The 19,729-nt window shown below is 31.5% G+C and overlaps 4 protein-coding genes across 5 annotated transcripts; 1 reads left to right on the top strand and 3 right to left on the bottom strand.

Annotated features, from left to right (window-relative positions):
* The first annotated feature begins 4,384 nt into the window (after positions 1–4,384).
* On the top strand, positions 4,385–9,092 carry LOC117216822 (proton-associated sugar transporter A). Of its 2 annotated transcripts, XM_033463884.1 has the most exons (10): positions 4,385–4,512; positions 5,216–5,374; positions 5,598–5,860; positions 6,100–6,348; positions 6,686–6,936; positions 7,097–7,210; positions 7,303–7,596; positions 7,722–7,852; positions 8,128–8,302; positions 8,724–8,954. In XM_033463884.1, exons 2-10 carry the CDS (start codon positions 5,286–5,288, stop codon positions 8,952–8,954), a joined length of 1,797 nt encoding a protein of 598 aa, XP_033319775.1. In that variant the 5' UTR covers positions 4,385–4,512; positions 5,216–5,285. The 2 variants fall into 2 exon arrangements, with proteins under 2 accessions (XP_033319775.1, XP_033319774.1); XM_033463883.1 differs by lacking the exon at positions 4,385–4,512 and having other exon boundaries at positions 5,175–5,374; positions 8,724–9,092.
* Positions 9,093–9,346: 254 nt separating this feature from the next.
* Positions 9,347–11,960, bottom strand: LOC117216838 (malate dehydrogenase-like). Its single transcript, XM_033463928.1, has 6 exons — positions 11,576–11,960; positions 11,315–11,460; positions 11,086–11,238; positions 10,823–10,984; positions 10,211–10,417; positions 9,347–9,943 (listed from the first exon to the last, which is right to left on the bottom strand). Exons 1-6 carry the CDS (start codon positions 11,835–11,837, stop codon positions 9,827–9,829), a joined length of 1,047 nt encoding a protein of 348 aa, XP_033319819.1. The 5' UTR covers positions 11,838–11,960; the 3' UTR covers positions 9,347–9,826.
* Positions 11,961–11,974: 14 nt separating this feature from the next.
* On the bottom strand, positions 11,975–16,343 carry LOC117216836 (tetratricopeptide repeat protein 21B-like). Its single transcript, XM_033463926.1, has 6 exons — positions 14,215–16,343; positions 13,829–14,145; positions 13,421–13,752; positions 13,129–13,336; positions 12,736–13,049; positions 11,975–12,627 (listed from the first exon to the last, which is right to left on the bottom strand). The coding sequence occupies exons 1-6, from the start codon at positions 16,341–16,343 to the stop codon at positions 11,995–11,997; spliced, it is 3,933 nt and encodes a 1,310-aa protein (XP_033319817.1). The 3' UTR covers positions 11,975–11,994.
* LOC117216837 (protein lifeguard 3-like) lies at positions 16,344–19,502 on the bottom strand. Its single transcript, XM_033463927.1, has 9 exons — positions 18,943–19,502; positions 18,633–18,877; positions 18,490–18,543; positions 18,326–18,416; positions 18,113–18,238; positions 17,861–18,010; positions 17,615–17,747; positions 16,742–16,848; positions 16,344–16,657 (listed from the first exon to the last, which is right to left on the bottom strand). The coding sequence occupies exons 1-9, from the start codon at positions 19,024–19,026 to the stop codon at positions 16,445–16,447; spliced, it is 1,203 nt and encodes a 400-aa protein (XP_033319818.1). The 5' UTR covers positions 19,027–19,502; the 3' UTR covers positions 16,344–16,444.
* Between the last annotated feature and the right edge of the window lie 227 nt (positions 19,503–19,729).

Here is a 19,729-nt window from a genome sequence, read left to right as displayed (position 1 = left end):
AGTTTGTAGAAACGTAGTAAATTTGCAAGAACGAAATAATGGAAATACCTGACAATATGAGATTGAATGAACTTTAGGAGTGGAATGAGAATCGTGGGTGAAGATAGAAAATTTATAGAATTTACAGATCTACGATGGTACTTAGTTTAACTCTTAATTAGACTACTTTACTTAGTTACTGTTAACCAGACTCAATTAGAAAAACTAAATCAAACACTGTACAAGACTATTGTAAAATTTGAATGATGACAATAGAAAGTGAAGATACAGAAATTATGAGATTGGACGGATTTTGAGGGAACTAGAATTCAGAGATCAGGATGGAAAATTTTTAGAAATTTAGAATTAACATGATATATTTGATTTTGAAAAAGTGTTTCTTGTGAATAATAGCGCCTTCAATTTGATTCCACATAACAGAAACTGTTTCTAGGCATAGTGGAAAACCGCGATGTAAAATGTTGCCTGTTTAATATTCATCTCTTAATTCTTATGGTTAATTAAATTAATTAGGAACGAGCCGATCCTCTCGAGAAGAAAGATTAAACTGTTGTCGGCGATAATTGTCACCGGTGTTCCCCTCGTTTTCAACACACTTGTTTGCCCGTTTAACCCTGTGATAATTGGCACAATTGCCAGAATTATGTCGCGTAACAACCGTTTGAAAAAGGAGACACGAATGAGAAGATTATTAATTAGTGGTGGATTAAACCAAGACACATGCAGATCTTCTAGGAAGAACACGCTCCAAAACCCCATTTTCAGTTTTATTCGCGAAAGAAGTTCTTCGTATTTTAAGATTGATCCCTATTTGTTACTTGAGATACCTGACAGGTATTTGAGAAACCTTAATTTTTACCCTTATCACCTGCTCCCACCAAACATCATTTTTACCACGAAGACTCGGATATTATTTCGAAAATAATCTGTAACAGAGAATCAGTCGACTAACGATATAAGTAAATTATTTCCTTTAATTTTCCATCGTCTTTCCCAGCGAATCCATAGGATTTAAAACTTCTTGAATAAGAGGTAAGAACGAGAGCGAAGACCATCGAGCCCATCGAACCTTCTTCGATTTCTGTGCAAGCGAAGTTCACCGAACGATTTCTGTCTTCTTCCTCGAAATTTCCTGTTAACCTTGCTCCATCTTCTCATTGATTCGTTCGAAGATTTGATGAGAATCGTTACGTTCTTTAAAGATTACTACACCGTAACGTTGTGTACACGATTAATCGATTTTAATTTGACATATTCTTAGATCGGATAACGTCACAGAGAACGTCATGGATCATAGAGAATCAACGAGAAACACGAATCACATATCGTTGAATTTATCGTATTGATATAACTTGTGCAGATAGGAAACGATATTAGAAAATTATCGAGAATGTTCCCCTTTTTAGAAACTGTCTACAATAGAGATTGAAATTGGTGTAACGAATAGCCTCTGTATATGCAATTAAACGTTTATCTAGACTTTTCATTCGGGAAAGGTATTTTTAAAAAACGATAATTTCGAGTAACTTCTTACTCGCAAATATTTCAGAGGATATAAAATTGGAAGGTTGCTTAAGTGCCAATAAAAATCACTTTCAGCTCGGGTATATCGTCGTAAGTTGAATCGCAAATTTATCGATCGTGTCTTTATCGCGAAGAAAATTGGAATCTGTGAACGTTTATTAGACGGATAGTAGGATAAATAGCGAGGATAAACGTTAGAAAAGGGATATACGTGATTGAATAAGGATCAACGACGCATCATCGCTGTGAAATTGATTGATGTTTCGTTTTATCGAGGTAGCTGACAAGAAAATTGTGTTTTCTTCGGAGAAAAGGAAACAGCTCATAATTTTTAGTTACCTTCTCTTTTTAAAATAGAAAACTCGAGTTCCTTCAAAGTTCTATAATTTTACGCAGGAATTATTTTAATCTCTGGTAAGTTCGTAGAATCATAGAAATTTGTAAAGTGGTAAATTTCAAAAATTGTAACGTTATAAAGATCTGATTCCCTTAAATTGTTTCGTCGTGTCCTCTCCGAAGAATTATCTTCATTTCGAAGAATTATCCCTGCTAAAATCAAAATTAGCTTGGGGAAAATTATTCTTCCCTAAATCTTATACCTGCGCACATACAAGAGTGTAAGAAAATCCTGCTTTTCATCGTTATCGCGGTCTTACAAGAACGAACCGAGAACTTGATAAGATTTAATAAAATAATCGGATCGAAAAAGATGTTTCATCTTTATTAACAGTCTTTCGAAAAGATTCTTCGAAGATGATAAAAACACGATTAAGAAAAGTGGGAAACTGCTAATTATCTTCAAAATATTTTATAATAAATTCTATATGACCATACATTCGACCTCTCCTTTTATATCAACTTAAATCTGTAATGTTACTCTTGATACATTAGTTTAATTATTTCCTTTTAACGTAATTTTCTCGTCAATTAATTACGTAACTTTCTTGCTTAATTTTGAGTGCATCGGAAAGAAGAAAAATTAAGCGATTGGGATAGGATAATATCTAATCCTGAAGAAATGTTAATTTCCGTGTGTCATTCCGTTTCAGATGAAGCTTAAGCCTGATTACACAACGCAGATTGGTTCTTGCGAGCGAGGCACGTCGTTAAGAAATAAGACGGCATTTGCGTGTGCCTTCAATCAGAGGGAATGTTAAATCATTAACAAATCAGATTGCCATTGACTCGTGCAAGGCTAACTAACAATACGTTCGTACTAAAACCTTTAGAGGAACGGAAGGATAGTATACGATAAAGAATAGTTGATGAAACTTTGTCAGTCTCTAATTAATTCAAATTACGATTGCATACATAGTTTCCATTGCGCGAGAAAGTATTTTTACGTGTGTAACGCTAGAATAAAGAAATTATATTGAAACATCTTTCGTACTTGCAATTTGAAAATAGCCTATTGCATTTGAAGGAATTATGCATTCAAAAATTGAAACAAGTGATATTTCTTTTTGTTATTTTTAACGCCAAGTATACTGTTGCTCCTCTCTCTTTCGTTTTCCATGATTAAATAATTTTCTTAGAAAATAAACGCATACAGGCAAGAAACGAAAGGCTGAAATCGATGTTGTCCATTGTGGCTACAATGCAACGACTTCATCGGAAGTCCATCGAGGAAAAGAGTGAAACGTTCAACCGATGAACGTATTATCGATGCGTATTGCTATCGTAAGCTCTGACAAAGGCGAAGCTCGTGCCAAGGCCACATACGCAACAAGACCTACTTTGTAGGACTTCCTTGTCGACTAATACGATAGCTCGATATGTTTGCCAATGTGTTATATGTTTCCTGAAAAAAAAGGAAAAAAAAATAAAAATATAATATAATAATGTAAATAAATGTAAGTAAATTGCAAATACAGGGAATTAGAAATACCCTCCTAGAATTCAATATGCGATATAATAAATCAAGTGAAAATAAATATTCTTCTCTAGAGAAGATAAAGCATACAGCATCTATCAAATTGTATCTAAATGTATAGAATATATGTAGAACATCTTTCGGTGGTAAATCGAATCGAAAATCCTGGTGGAAAGGAGAGAATGGACAAAGTGCAATTTCCGCGGCGGAAATTACATCTACGACCAACGGTGGAAAGCATTGTTGCAAACCTGTCCGTGTGTACACGCGTAAACCATGATATAGCTGTGTGTTACGAGAATAGAGCAAATGTTTCACAGGGACACAGAAAGAGGAGCAGCTGATTCGATATTTGATTATTTATGTCAGACACATATAATCTTTATAGGATACTGAATGACGATTTCTGCCATTCTAATCTTTTTCTTTCTTCTCGAAACGATATGCAAAAAAAAAATATTACTTAGAAGAGAAACTTTTCCTCTTATGGTCATCGTTAAGTATAAGGCTGTTATTCTTTGAAGAGTCACAAAAGGAACCTTTTCTCCTATGGTCATTGTTAAGTATGAGGTTGTTATTCGTAAAAAGAAACCATAAATGGAATGAGGAAACGATGTGCAAAAAGATATTTAAAAGAGAAACGTTTCCTCTTATGGTCATTGTTAAGTATAAAGCTGTTATTCTTAGAAGAGTCACAAAAGAAATCTTCTCTACTATGATCATTGTTAAGTATGATGTTGTTATACTATCAATAAGTATAAGGTTGTTATTCTTAGAAGAACCACAAAAGGAACGATGCACAGAAAAATATTATGACATCCTCTTATGATTATTCTATAAAGTTTCTTTTTTAATTTTTTTTCTTATAAGTTTCTTTTTTAATTTTATACCATCCAGATACTTTCCAGTGCTATGTGTATATTTTTGTATATTTTATATGTGTACATACTTTTACTGAACAAAAAATTGTTTCACATTTTTCCAAAGGTAAATCACGAACAAACGACCGAACCGATTTTAATCAAGAGTAACAAGCAGCTGGCTGATAAGTAGGTTTCCCTTGGTACACGGGAAGCTCATTTTACGTCCTACCGGAACACGAATGGAGGGACTAGGTATGTAACTAGGTATCCACGGTGAAAGGCGACGTCGGTCGAGCTTTCGTCTTAGTCGCGAGCTTGCGGAACCACCAGTCGTTTCTCGCGTCTCGTCGACGAAACACATCCCCCAACCCTCTACGGGAAACATCCCTTCGCGTCGTTTCTTTCTCGTGAAATTTTATTCTATTTTTATCGAACGCGATGAATCTACGAAAATGAACGTTTTCAATCTAATTCTCACGCTAATTTCTGTTTAATTAAACTGGCTATTTTTCTTTTTCGGAGAAGAAGGAGAAGAATCGAGAAGGAGTATATTATTTTGTACGATGTTCATTCGTAAAGATTGATCTTTCTGTAAAATCAATTCGATTATCGTTTTCTTTGTATTCTTGTTTAATATTTTCGTTTATTTAAAGGAAAGTGATAAGAATAAAAAGAATATTGTTTCTTGATTTAATCCTTTACTCCGTATTTTTTTCGGAGCAAAAGAAGGAATAGTAGAAATATGAAGGATATTACTTTGTCTGATCGATGTTTACCCGTAATTTATTCATAAGGGTTGATGGAGAATTTTAACGAAGTGACGATTAGTTTTGGTGTTTCGTTGAATTTTCTGTGACACAATGAGAGATAGAACATTTAGCTGAGAAAGAGAGAAAAAGTTTAAATCGTGAGTCATGGTGGATAAATTGCACGAATACGAGGGTTTCGCTGGCAGGGTGCACGATGTTAGAGACAAGTTTAAAGAAAAATGGGAGACGTGGAAAGAGTGGAAGAATGGGATACCGATGGACCAGGGGATTAAAGGGTTCTTGAATCATCTACGAGGACCACCCAAATTGGAGAGAAGTTTGAATGATTACGCGCATATTTACAGGTATTTGTTCAATTATTCGCGCGAAGGTCCTGAAAATAATTAACTTTAAACGATAGAAAAATACAAAGGATATATTTCAGTTTATACTTTCACCTCTAGAGAATTCATTTTCTGAAAAAAAATCAGTTTCTCGGCTTATAATATGATGTAATATATTAAAGTTCAGTAAAAAAGGACAAATCTAAAATAACATAGGCCATAGCAACGTATAAATATCTTGTAGAAAAAAGACACGAGGAGAATTGGTACGAATATCCGCAGCTGTGATGGGAATCGAATTTTCTTACGCCGCAGAAACAGCATTTGTTTCACCGACTTTATTAAAAATCGGCGTAGATCATCAGCATATGACCCTCGTCTGGGCACTCAGCCCTCTCATTGGTTTCTTCGTCACACCGATTTTGGGAAGTCTAAGTGATAGATGCAGACTAAAATATGGAAGAAGAAGACCGTTCATTCTATTGCTGGCTCTTGGAGTTTTGATAGGTAAAATGTTTCTGTGTAATTTATGATAATCGTTTATAGAAAATTGAAAACTGGAAAAATGCGCAGAACGAAAATAGTAATTACAATATATGTAAAATATTTGTAAATGGCAAAGTGCAGTATTCATTATGATATTTATTTGTGAAATGGCCAATAAAATAAATGAAGTAAGTTTTGTATGCTTACGCGATTATTAAAAATGACTTATTTTATGATATACTTTCTACTTAATTTTCAAGGATTAATATTAGTTCCAAATGGGGAAGATATGGGATATGCCTTCGGGGATGTTCCACCTACGTGGACCAACTATACAGTTCCCTTAGGACATCGAACTACGGCGAAACATGCGAAAGAAGAGTCAGTGAAACCTCCGTCTCACTCTTGGGGAATTTTCTTCACTATCCTAGGCACAGTTCTGCTCGATTTCGATGCTGATGCCTGCCAAAGTCCAGCCAGAGCATATTTACTCGACGTCACTGTACCTGGCAAGTAATTAAAGTTGTTATTTATAATATTATTTAATTATCTACACACTAACTAATATTTATTATCGTTTAATTATTCATCATACAATTTATATCAATTACTAGATAGATATTTATTGTAATTCCAGCCATTAGGAGGCCATAAAATACTTGATTTACATATATTAATTATTATTTAGCTACTTGTCTTGAATAAAACAAAACTTTTATTCTGAATAAAATATTTTATATTTGTGTTTTAAACTAAAATTGAAATAAAATTAATATAATTTGATGCGATGGTTACAAGAATTGTTTATGATCCCATAATCGTTATTGCAAATTTTTCTTTTCACAGATGACCATGCTAAAGGTTTAAGTACGTTCACCATAATGGCAGGCTTGGGAGGATTCATGGGATACGGACTAGGTGGAATTAATTGGGATGCTACTACGATAGGAGTTATGTTAGGTGGACATCTTCATGCTACTTTCACTTTAATTACGATTATTTTTGTTATTTGTGTATCCTGTACCATTACCAGCTTCAAAGAAATCCCATTGGAATTGTTGGAAAGTGACGAATATCGTCAGTTACAGGAACAAAAGGTTCGTTTAGTATTAATTAATTATTAAGAATAATATTAATAAATATACTACTACTAACATTAATAACGATTAATTTATATTGCTTTAGAAATAAAGAATTAGTTTGGATAGTTTTCCTGCATTTTTTAAGAATTTTTTTTTATTCTCGAAATTAATTCAGGCATCTGCTGAAGAATCGGAGGATCAGCCAAAGGAACATGAAAAAATCATCACAGATGATTGTGCTTCTTATGGCACCTTGGGCAATGATCAAGAGATTGCTACGAAAAAGGATGTAAGTCGATATATTTGTTCCACAGACTATAGATCAAAAATAAAGTGGTAATGATAAATAAGGTAATTGTATCTTTTTTCTCTTTTTCATAGGAGTTTGCTCTGAAACCTCTTCCAGTTCAAGAACCAGAGAAAAGAGTTGGTCAAGTTCCTATGATACCAGATATACCCATCCAAGACACAAATTACGTTGAACATGGTTTCGATGAAAGTATCGAAGGAAATCCAAAAGCCACATTAAGGGAATATCTTCTTTCTATCGTATATATGCCACATAGTCTTCGTATGGTGTGTCTAACTAATTTATTTTGTTGGATGGCACATGTATGTTATTCCCTGTACTTCACTGATTTCGTTGGGGAAGCTGTTTATGGGGGAAACCCACAGGTATTTATCCATTAATCAATTATTATACTTTTATTACTTAGTTTTAAAAATTATACGTTTGCATAATGTATATAATTGAATTTTTATATTTGTATAATTTAATATATTATTCGTGCAAATTATAGGCTCCAGAAGGTAGCAAGGAAAGAGAATTATACGAAAGTGGAGTTCGCTTTGGATGTTGGGGAATGTCTATGTATTCATTATCCTGTTCCTGTTATTCAATGATTATCGAGAAGCTCATAGAACGCTACAAGTAAATATCTTCTTTTTTTTTAAAGAAGTAATTTTTATTTGACAGAATAATTCTTAATTAATGATAGTATAGTTTCACTTGAAGTTTAAATTTCATTTTATTTTCTATTTAGATTCTTTTTCATCAAAATAATTCTTCATATCAATATTATATATTCAAAAATTAGTTTTCTAGTTCGTCTTTTATTTAAGTCCTTCAGATTTTTTTAAACAAAGGACTGTAATAAAAAAGAATCGTTTTTCTGGTAAAAGTAAATGTATCATGTGATTTAACAGAGCCCGAAGGGTATACATTTGCGGCCTGCTGTTCTATAGCACTGGTATGATGATGATGGCGTTGACGAAACATCCCGCGGGAGTGATCATATTCTCTTGGACCGCAGGTGTTATGTACTCCACATTATTCACTATGCCGTATCTTCTAGTTGCACATTATCATGCCTCATCAACAGTAAGTGGTATCCTGTATCTTGAAAGAGTAATCCCAAAGGAATCGATCAAAAAATTTAAATCATTCAACTAACAATGTCGTGATTAAAAAATAAATTTTTGTTCAATTCTCAATTTTATCTTAGATTGGATCAGGATCAGAATGTTCCTTAATTATGAAAAAATATATATAATTTAAAACAAACCATGTTTTCTCTTAACAAATAACATTCAGAATTTCAATAAATCTTAATAATTTCCAAAGTTTAATAACACGTACCATATAATATATCCAATTTTTATATTATTAGAATTATTTTATAAATAACAAGAATAATTTAATAAAACTCAATGGAGGGGAAGTGTAATGCCATTAAATAACGTAACGTAGTAATGTAACAGACGTATATATTAAGGAGAAATTGAATTAGTCGACTTTGTAGTTCGAGGTGACAGCCGAGGGTGAAGCCGTTCAAAGCGGGGGAGTGCGTGGTCTTGGCACAGACGTCGCAATCGTCTCCTCTATGGTGTTTCTGGCGCAGTTCCTTCTGTCCTGCTGCCTAGGAACGATCGTCAGTAAATCTGGGACCACTACAGCCGTTGTATGCGTGGCTAGTACCCTCGCCGCCTGCGGAGCCATTTCTGCAACACAGATTATGTATCTGGATCTTTGAAGTTCCTTTGGTAAACAGACGTTAATTATTTTTATTTTTGTAATTTATTATTTAAAGAATGGATTTTATATTTGACTAATTCGAAATAATAGCCCTGGAGGAATTATCACATTATATATTATGACTTATTATTATTAATGGAAACTAATTTAAATTTAGAATTTAAGTTATTGAAATTTAAAGAGAAGTGTCTTATTTTTATATTTAATTAACAAATCTCTTCTAAAATCACTTTTGAAAAAATTAGACTGTCGTCAAACTGATCTATTTTTCCTTCTCTTTTTCCTTTTCTTTTTAGTGACACTGAAATATTTGAATTATTTTTATTCTTCAAATTAATACTAAATTATAGTATATATCATATATATATATATATATATATATATATATATATATATATATATATATATATATATATATGCTGAAGAAATTTTATTACTCTGATACTTTTGAAGTAGACTACACATTTGGCGACGTTGATTATTTTTATTTTTACTACCAAGTATAAGAAGAATAGTGCTGTCGTAAAAACTGTTCAAAATAATAATTGTTGCTAAAGTGATGTATACATATTGTGTGATTCTCTCTATATAAATATCTGCTGTATTAACATTTCTACATTTATTGTTATTAGCATTATTTACCTAACGAAAGAGAATTTCAATGATTTGGAAAGATCTATGAAACCTTGTGATTAGGAAATGTAATAACGATATAATAACGATAACGATGCACAAATAGTGGCTCCGTGTATCTACGATACATCGTACAATTACGATTCTATATAATTTAAAGATACTTGTAAATAAATGTAACTTGTAAAAACGTAATAAAATACGTAGCATAATCTATACACGAATGAAGGATATACCTTATTTAGGATCAATTGATATTAAACCACAAATTTTATAGGCAATCTCGATTTCCCTAAAAATCAACCTACTTAGATCCACAATGTACCGCAGAACGTACCGATCCATATCAAAATCCTGTAAAATTACACAAAAAAATTATATTTTCATTTTTTAATATTTTTATGTTTCTATATTTTACATTTCTTTGTTATTCATATAAAAATTTTCGATGTATGAGGGGAGATAAAAGGAGTGAAAAGAACATAGTTTTTAAAATAATAATCTTGAAGTTCTCCACAAATTAATTAATCAAAAAGAATCACATTTACGACTGAACACGAAATTAATTTATGAACCATCACAAATGAATTTACTTGTAGATCCAACTAACAATTGTCATACCTGTACTATTTCATACTGCCTGTTCTTACAAATTACAGGATAAGAGAAAAATATTCCAGATCGAATCGAATAAGAATAATCAGACATAACACCCATAGAGGTCCATTCATTCTCTGGAGTGCCATTCCATAAGATTTTACAGTGTTCTGCCAACGCATAAGCTATGGAATTAATGAGGCTTGGTCTGTGAACAACATTTCGAATAGTCTAAAAAAAGGAGGAAAATATCTTAATTAATATCGAATATTTAATTCTATTTCATTTTCACGAAAATAATGACTATACTACATCACTTCACATCATCTTACAACCATTTAATGCAACTATTCCAATTTATAACTCCATACACGATTCACATTCGGAAAATTTGAAACTTGAATGAAAGATTAAAACAAAGTCCCAAATACAATTAATACACATTTTCACATTTGTATATAGAATTTAATAAATGTAAGCGGTAAAGGTCAAATTAAGAAACCTTTATGTATCCTGAAAGGGCAATATTTAAAAAAAGAAATATATACGTATATAGTTTAATAATTTTGATTTTTTAATTACAATTTTTAATATTAAATATCTTATTTTCATATATCAAAAGGTCGAAGGTCTTACTTGTGGAAGAACGTCAGTAATCCAAACTTTCAAAACATCAGCCAAAGGTTTTCCATGGGTGAAGTACATATATCTGCAATCGGGATAACTATACGAGCCATTCGAACCCCAGATTATTATATTCTTTACTTCTGTTGGAAGACACTGCGCTCGTGCAGCAATCTGAAATTTGAAGAAAAAACTGTTTGTTTAAAAATAAATTGAAATCATTAATAAATTAAATTATTTAAATATCAAACACATATAAGAAACACCAGAAGTACCTGACCTGCAGCAATATTTAAATTAAGCAAAGATAATGTAGTTATATTCTTGATAGGAATAGATTTCACATATTTGGATATGATTGTGGCAGCAGTAGTTCCTAGTACAATAATTCTTGCATCCCTTTTTACATACTTTTCTATAACTTCACCCTACAGATGGTATAAGATTTATAAATACTGGAAATGTTAATATTATATCTGAACAAGATAGGAATAATTAATATACATAAAACTTGGAAGTCAGAACGTATTCTTCAAAAAATGGTTCAAGGTATTCATTGTCCTTAAAGTCATACTCTCTTGCATAACCAATACAAATTACAACATCTGCATCCTTAAATTCAATGGAAGCATCATGACCATAACTGATGCCTATTGATATTAAAATATCTTAGTAATTGATTATGTTGTTATTTAACTTAACATAATGCACTGAATAATATTAAACAAAAATAAACCATCTTTTTATTACTGCATGGGTATTTACCATTTAAAACTTTGGGGCTAAAGGAAGTGAGTTCAATTGCAACACTTTCCAAGAAGGTCGTCTTGTTCGGTAATTCATAAAGGCTGACAAAGACAGATTGATTTTCACCAAACACATTATCATTCAACATTCTATACAAAAATGCACGTGCAAGATCTGTTGTACCATCTGTAACTACTACTTTTAAAACATTCTCTTTACGTCGAAAATAATTTCTAAGTATATGATCATTCTTTTCTAAATGTAATTTTTCATTCAACATTTTATTGCAAGTTTATATTCTCTATTTAATTATTTACCAAACGAATATCGACATAAATCATAGTATTATTTTGTTTTAATTCGCAAGAAATGGAGAAAAAAGAAGGTTTCTAAATATATAAATAAAGACATAATTACAATGAAGACATAATTGTTTATTAAGTACGTAAGTTATTAATACATTTTTCCAAAATCTCCTTTTTGATGCGTGGATAATCAGGACTCTGTTTCAAAACTTCATTACAAGCTTCTATCCCGTCTGCGTAAGCTTTCGCTTTCATTGAGCAATAAGCTAATTTATAAGCCACAGACAATTTCGATTTTCCACCATACTTCCATGCTTCGCTATACTGTGATGCAGCTTCGCGATAATTTTGCTCTTTTTCTGCAATGTATGCAGACAATTCATGAGCTCTAACACAAGTGGCATTATGTTGTAAAACACGTCTTAAAAGATCATTTGCCAATTCATATTTGTTGGATTGAACATAAATATCTGCTAAAAGTAACCAACAACGTTCCAGGTATTCTGCATCCTCAAAGGTCCATGTGTTTTTGCTGACACGTTTTAGATGGTTTCGAGCTCTAGGAGTTTGTTTCAAAAGAATGTGGGCCATAGCCATGCCTAAAGCTGGTCCTACGTGATCTCTCAATGTTTCTTGACTAGCTAATGCAGTACAATCATGCAATGCTTTTTCCACATTGGATTTTTGCTTTGTAGCAAGCATAAAGAAATTGCTTAACAATCTGTGCGTCAACATTTCATGTGGACTACCTTTAGGATTTAATTCCTGTAATAATAAAGTAATGTTTTTAAAACTCAAATCTTATAATACACTATTTTATTAAAAATTTTAAATCATAGATTTACTATGTTCTTTTTGCTCTTTTTTGAGTACCTGTAGCAAACGATAGGCTGTTTTCAGAGCCATCGTTCTAGAGTCTTGATATTCAGCATCATCGTCGTTAAAGATTTCATTAGAGAGGGAAGAATCATCATCCGGATCTAAACAAATCTCGATCATATTGTATATTGCCTGTTGACCCCACTCAGGATCACGTCTGGCGAAATTGAACTGACGAAGCGCGGAATTTAATCGACCCATACGCCAATCCAATAAACCCGCGCAATAATAATAGCCAGGTGTTAAATTTGCACCACTCATTCCTAGTTCTGCTCGATGAAGCCATTCTTCAAGGTCGTCCATATCCCCTAAATTTGTTACATCATAAATAAGTCTTGCATTAAAGAATTATAAATTTCAAAATTTAAATTTTTAAATAAAATTCACCTGTTCGACGAGAAACTTCTATCAATCTCGCTAAAGCGGTCCAGTAAGTTGGCTGCTTCAGCAATAGTTGTCGAAAGTGAAATGCTGCTGTGTCAAAATCAACTTTTCTAAATGCAAGATCTGCCATCATTATGGAAGCAGCTTCATTGTTGGGATCCGCGTTCAATAAAGCTGTACAGCTTTGAGCACATCGATCCAAATTATTTGTCTGTTATTTTACAATATACAATTATTAACAATTTCCTAAATGATACTGTAAATTGCAATTACTGTCATTTTATTTGCAACTTACCTGCATATAAAGTTTTGCTAAGGATAACAAAGCATTTACATCCGCAGGCTTATGATTCAGTGCTTCTTTATAGTACGTAATAGCTTGATCATAATCTCTTAGAGAAGAGGAATGATCTGCCATTGTTAAACAGATATTTGCAAGAAGTTGTTTTTCCTCTTCCAAGTTAGAACCTCCCATACGTTGAATGTATCTATGTTGATTTTCCTTGGCTTCCTTCAATGCTGACAAAGCACCATTAATATTATCTGCTTTTTCTCGTGTTTTAGCAAGCAACAGTAAAAGCTGACTACGCACTTCTAAGCTCTTTAAATCAGAATCTCGTCGACCGTCTGAAATATCAAAAGTCATTAAAATAATTAAAATTAAAGTAGAAGGATAAAATTATGCAGCTAAAATAATTTCTACCTTGTAATTCTTGAACCAATGTAGCTTCTGCTTTATCATACTGTTTCAACTTTATGAACAACTTTGCAAGATCTAATTTCAAGCTTTTAAAGTTCTCTTGTTTCATCACATCTCTGTAATAATTTATGGCTTTTGTGTACTGATGCGTCTTTATAAGTGCCTTTCCTAGCTTACTTGCTATATGTACTTTATTTGTAGGATTCTGTTTCAAAGCATGCTCATATGCTTCTATTGCTCTCTCCGGTTCTTGTATAGAGATATATGCATCACCAAGCATACTATATGTCTTAGGACCAGGACAATGTTCAACCAATTCTCTACAAAATAAAATATTTCAACAGATTGAAAAAAATATAACGAAATGTAGAAATTTATGAAAAACAAACCTGAAACACGTAGCAAAAGCGAGTCGATCCTTTTTGTGTTTCAAATTTATCTCGGCTAAACGCGTATGTGCTTGCAAATAATAAAGTTGGTCTGACGTTACTTTTGACAAGCAATCAATGGCTTCATCCAACTCTCCCATTTCTAAAAGTAACTCTGCGTTTCCTATTAATATTCTACCTTTCTCTGAAGTGTTCCCAAGTTTTATATTTGCATCTTGTATTATGTCAATTGCCTCATTGAAATGTCTCATTTTTCCATAAGCAGAAATTAGTTCCAGGTACAAAGTTGCCATATCTGATGTTGAAATATCTGAAGCTTCTGAAGTATTTTTATGTGATTGCATCTTAGTTAATGACATAGCTGACTGAAAACTTGTTATTGAGCCCTCTATATCATTTGTTTCTTTTTGAACCATGCCAGTAATTAAGTGATAAATCGGATTGTCTCTGATCTTGAAATTGTAACTTAAACCAACTTCAAGACTTTGTGAAGCTGACTGGTAATTCCCTTGACGAGCTAGAATCTGCGCCATTAGTAAATGCGCTTCCGCGTTGGTTGAATCCACATTATCTAAAAGATTTCTTAGTATGTATGAAGATTCTTCTAAATTTCCACTTTGCATTTTAGCTTTACTCAGTAGTAACTGTGAAATACTCAAACCAGGATATGCTTCTGATAATTGCTCTAACAAATACAAACTTGGCTCTTTGTAATTGGATACATTTTCCTCAGAATTTGTTACATCACTTGTTACAGAATAAACTAAACGTTGTTTGGAAATTTCTAAACATAAATCAGGATTTAATTTTTTCATATAATCATAACCATATGGTACATATTTACAGTTGTCCAGTATGATCGTAGCTGCATTGTTCAAATAATTCAGGACTTTAATGGAATCATTGGAGCTCAATTTGGCAGACATAAAAAGCAATTCTGCATCCACTGAATTAGACTGTATCTCCATCAAAAAATCTACTTGCTGCTGTGCCAAGCCCAAGGCATCAATCGAAGTATCTAAAAGCTGACAATGGGCTAGTCCCATCAAAGCAGCAAACGATGATTCGTTTATTCGAACAGCACTTCTGTACCAATTTTCTGCATCTGTCACTTTACCCAGTGAAACATACAAGTTTCCTAATTCCACCATGAGATCTGCACTTTTTGGATTCTGTTGTAATGCCTTTTCAATGGTCCTAGAAACCTCCAATAAAATCCCTTGATGTTTGCAAGCTAATCGTGAAAATAATTGAATATTGTTCACCAAAACTGTGACGTTCTTTGTTTCTATAATTATCATATTTCTGAAGAATGACTGTAAATGTTTTAATCCTTCATTATAATTTCCATCCCTACAAAGATGTACAAATGCATGTGCTTTTCTTGCATCCAAATTATTCGAGTCGATTGACATTATTCTATTAGCGGTCTCCAGAACTTGGTCCCAATCTTTCAATGCGAGTTGATTGCACAATTTTTCTACCAAGGGTAGACATAATTTAGGATATCGTACAATTAAAGAATTCAATGTTGATATTGCTCCTGTATAGTCACCTTGCTGTTGTTTGTATTTTGCAGAGCCAAGCAAAGCATTTATATTCTTTGAATCTTGTACTAAAACAACTTCAAACAAGTTTGGCTCACTTGAATCATTTTCGTTTGGAATAAATAAATCCACCCAAGCTTTTGTTAATAACACATTTTTATTGGATGAATCAAGCTTGTAAGCCCTTTCTACATAATCTCTAGCTTTGTCAGCTTTCTGAGATAAAAGCAACACTAAGGCTGCTAAAGCTAATGCGTTTGAAGACGATTTTCGTTTCTCGTCTCTAATTCTTGTTTCGATTTGTATTATAGTGGCCTTTTCAACATTTTCAGTTTTCATATATGCAATATTCTGAAGAAGCAATGCTGTCAATGTGGTATCTGCATTGTTCATTAAGTTTGAACATTCTTTGATTGCTTCTTGTACTTTTCCAGTTAATATGTATGCAAGACTTAAAAGAATTCTTAGATATTCGTTTGTTGGATACACTTCACATGCTTCTTTGCAATAAACTAACATGCCATTGTAGTAAAATTGATGACAAAACCATTCAATTATAGTAATATACTCTATTTCCTCCATTTTACCAGTGAAATAAGGAACAATAATAAATTTTAAATCATTAAGTAATAGCTTAATTCAATAATTATTCAAAATTGCAGCAATTATTGTAACAATATTTATTAAGAAGAATATATCAAAAAATCTTCTGGATCAGGTAATTCATATATAATGTCAGGGTCTAAAGGTTCTGAATCAGGTCCTTCTAAAATATGCGGTGGTCCAACAACATATTCTTCAAGAGCTGGATTCTTAATTGCAAGATAATACTTCTGCATGTACTCACATGTCAAGTACATATATAAATAATTCACAATAACATATGTAAATGCAGTCTACAAATATAGACATTAATATAACATAATTTATAACAATAAACATTCATTTGAAGTTACAAGAAATTTGAAAATAAATTTTACCTCTGTAAGCAAACGAGCTAAACCTCTTCCTGTATATCTATAGGGTACACTAATCACTTGCATATCTAAAACCTTCCTCTCAGCTTTGTATTGTAATACTGCCCTTGCTGGTCAAAAAATGAAAAAAAGAAATATATTTTAAAATACTATTCACATTAACAATATGAAAATCATATTTGTTCCATATTTTCCCCTCAATTCTTAGGCCATGAATAATATTAGAAATTTATTAAAATAATAATTTTTCGGATGAAATATTTCTTACAATTGTCATCCAATTTTACGTAGAAAAGACCTCGGTTTTCATTATGATGCACTGCATAAAACAACCTTGCAAATTTATTTCGTTTGATTTGTAATGACATAAGTGACGATAACTTGGTCACGTAACTCATACCATTTATTACATATAAGATACTAATAATAATACATCTTTTAAAAATTTCAACTAATTATATACTTACACATTCATTTAAATCTACAAAATATGTATTCTTTAATTGAAGTTTTGAACATGCAATAGGTTAAGTTTTTGTTGTCAAACAGTTGCTTAGCAACAAACTTGACAGAAAGATGCTATTTTAAGGGAAAGTAGCGTTTCAGAATCTTTCATTTATGAATTTTATATAATTATAGCTTTATAGCAAATGATTATTGACTCTGTGTAAGTTAATAATCTCAATAGCAATAAAACACATATAGATAAGTCATAAAAAAGAAAATAGTTTTCAATTCTATTGTGTAATATCTCACATACATTTATTTATTGATATTCAAATCTGTATCTAAAATATTACTGCTATAATAAGAATAGGTTATTCTTAATGACATAATGTAAATTTATCCTTAATATTTATCGATGATACATCATACCCATAAACAATAACACGTATTGGTATAACAGTACTATGTCAACATAAATTTGTGCCGTTGCAAATACAACTTCATCCGGACTTAATTCTATTCTTCTTCCACCCATAATTGTTTGCACATCAAAATACAAGTACTAGAAAACATATAATAATGACCTTTTATGTTTGAAATATCTTTTCTTAGAGTATGATATATTATGTTGAAATTAAATAATATTTTCAATATATATATTAATTCTATATTAACCATTGATAATAAAATCATTCCTATAACTGAGATTATTATATGTAATACTCTTATATATGTAAATAGCAGAACTATCATTATCACAAAAATTGAAACAATAGAAGCCAGTCCAAAGATCATCAACAGTCCTGTTCTCATTGTCAAATCAAACTGTAACATTATTTACATTATTTATAATTATTATTTGTTTTATAATTATTATTTATGATATTTTCTGTTATTTTATGTCATACAGGTTTTATAGTTAAATACCTTAGAAAATGTTGCGATAAGACCTATTCCTAATGTAATTAAAGTTGTCATACCTAATGCCATCAATATTACTTCAACTTCTAAAAAGACTGATACAAAAGCAGCTAAATATGACATAGAAAGTGTCTGTAAATAATAATTTTTTAGTACTGAATGTTAAATTGCATGAAAGACATCCAATTAATAAGGTTTCAGTATGGCTAAGAACCTTACCAATTTAGTTAGCCATATATAATTGAAAGGTGGATTGCGTCTAGCTCTTTCAGATATAGATATAGTGCAAAAAGAAATGGTGAAGCATATCCTAATAAAATTATGGATTATTTACTAAATAATATATCTAAAATAGTTGCAATATAGTTGCACTATTTACGTACATAGCTATAATCCACATATACCAATGAATTATCATAAATTTTCTAGCAGCATCCCTGGAATAGAGTTGTTAAAATAAACACAATTCATAGCTTTAATCCATAAAGGAAATATTATTAAAACATTGCTAAATCATAATGCTTACACAAACAAAAAGACTGCAATGATGCCAGAGGTAAATAGTAATTGAATTGTTAATATACAGAAAATTTTTCTAATAAAACTTCTTCTCACTGTGTCATCTTTAAAGTCGCCCATATATTCTGAATCATCATCATCTGGCGCCATTGCTCTTCTTCGTTGTTGTTCACGCCAAGCTCTATATAATTGTTCGTTCTCCCTTTCCCTTTGTGCTACCATTTCATCTGTAACTGTAGTAGTGTATGGTCCCTAATGAAAATCACATCATTAATAAATAAATAGATGTACGAATATATGTAATTTTTGTTACTCACTGTTTTTATCTTCTGCCCTTTATACAAAGGGAGAAGTTGTGGAGGACCTGGTATAAATTTTTGAGCCTTTTGATTCTCTTCCATCAGATAATTGTCTTGATAATGTGCTATCAAATATTTAAATTAATAGTTATATACTACATCTGAAATACCAACTAAATGCATTTCTATATCAAACACGCTTTTTCTGGACATACTGAATGTGTTAATACACAAATATATCTTAATAAAATTGAATTTGTATAGATTTATACTTACAAAAAAGTTGTTCACCTTTCAATTTTATTTAGATGCAGAATTTCAGGACATTGATAAGAAAAATAATAGACACACATAAAATGTCAAACTTTTAATTCATAGATAAACAAATGAGTGCTATGATGCAAACAAAATAAATTTTTGGAGTGTGTAGTATATAAATATACAGATACACATACACTTATCACGCACACTGAACATTGGTAATAATGATCAAGATACAAGGAAAGAATAGAAAGCAAAAATTATTTTAATTTTCCTGTGAATACAGTTTGTTTATACAAGTAATATATAACAATACAGATATATCTTTCTTTAACAATAACATAATCTAATTAGATCACGTTAAATTTAGTCATAATTATACAGTAACATATACATATCTTATATCTATCATAAGCTGTAAAAGGTATGGTGTACTGACTTTGGATTTCTTTTTCTTTTTTTTCATTTTCTTCCACTATGCATTTAACTGAACAATCTTGTAATAAAAGCTATGCACTATCCATGAACATACAGAGTGTTTCTA

This window comes from Bombus bifarius, unplaced genomic scaffold (assembly GCF_011952205.1).
Source record: "Bombus bifarius isolate JDL3187 unplaced genomic scaffold, Bbif_JDL3187 scf7180000007973, whole genome shotgun sequence".
Taxonomy (NCBI): domain Eukaryota; kingdom Metazoa; phylum Arthropoda; class Insecta; order Hymenoptera; family Apidae; genus Bombus; species Bombus bifarius.
This window is presented reverse-complemented; position numbering and strand designations above follow the sequence as displayed.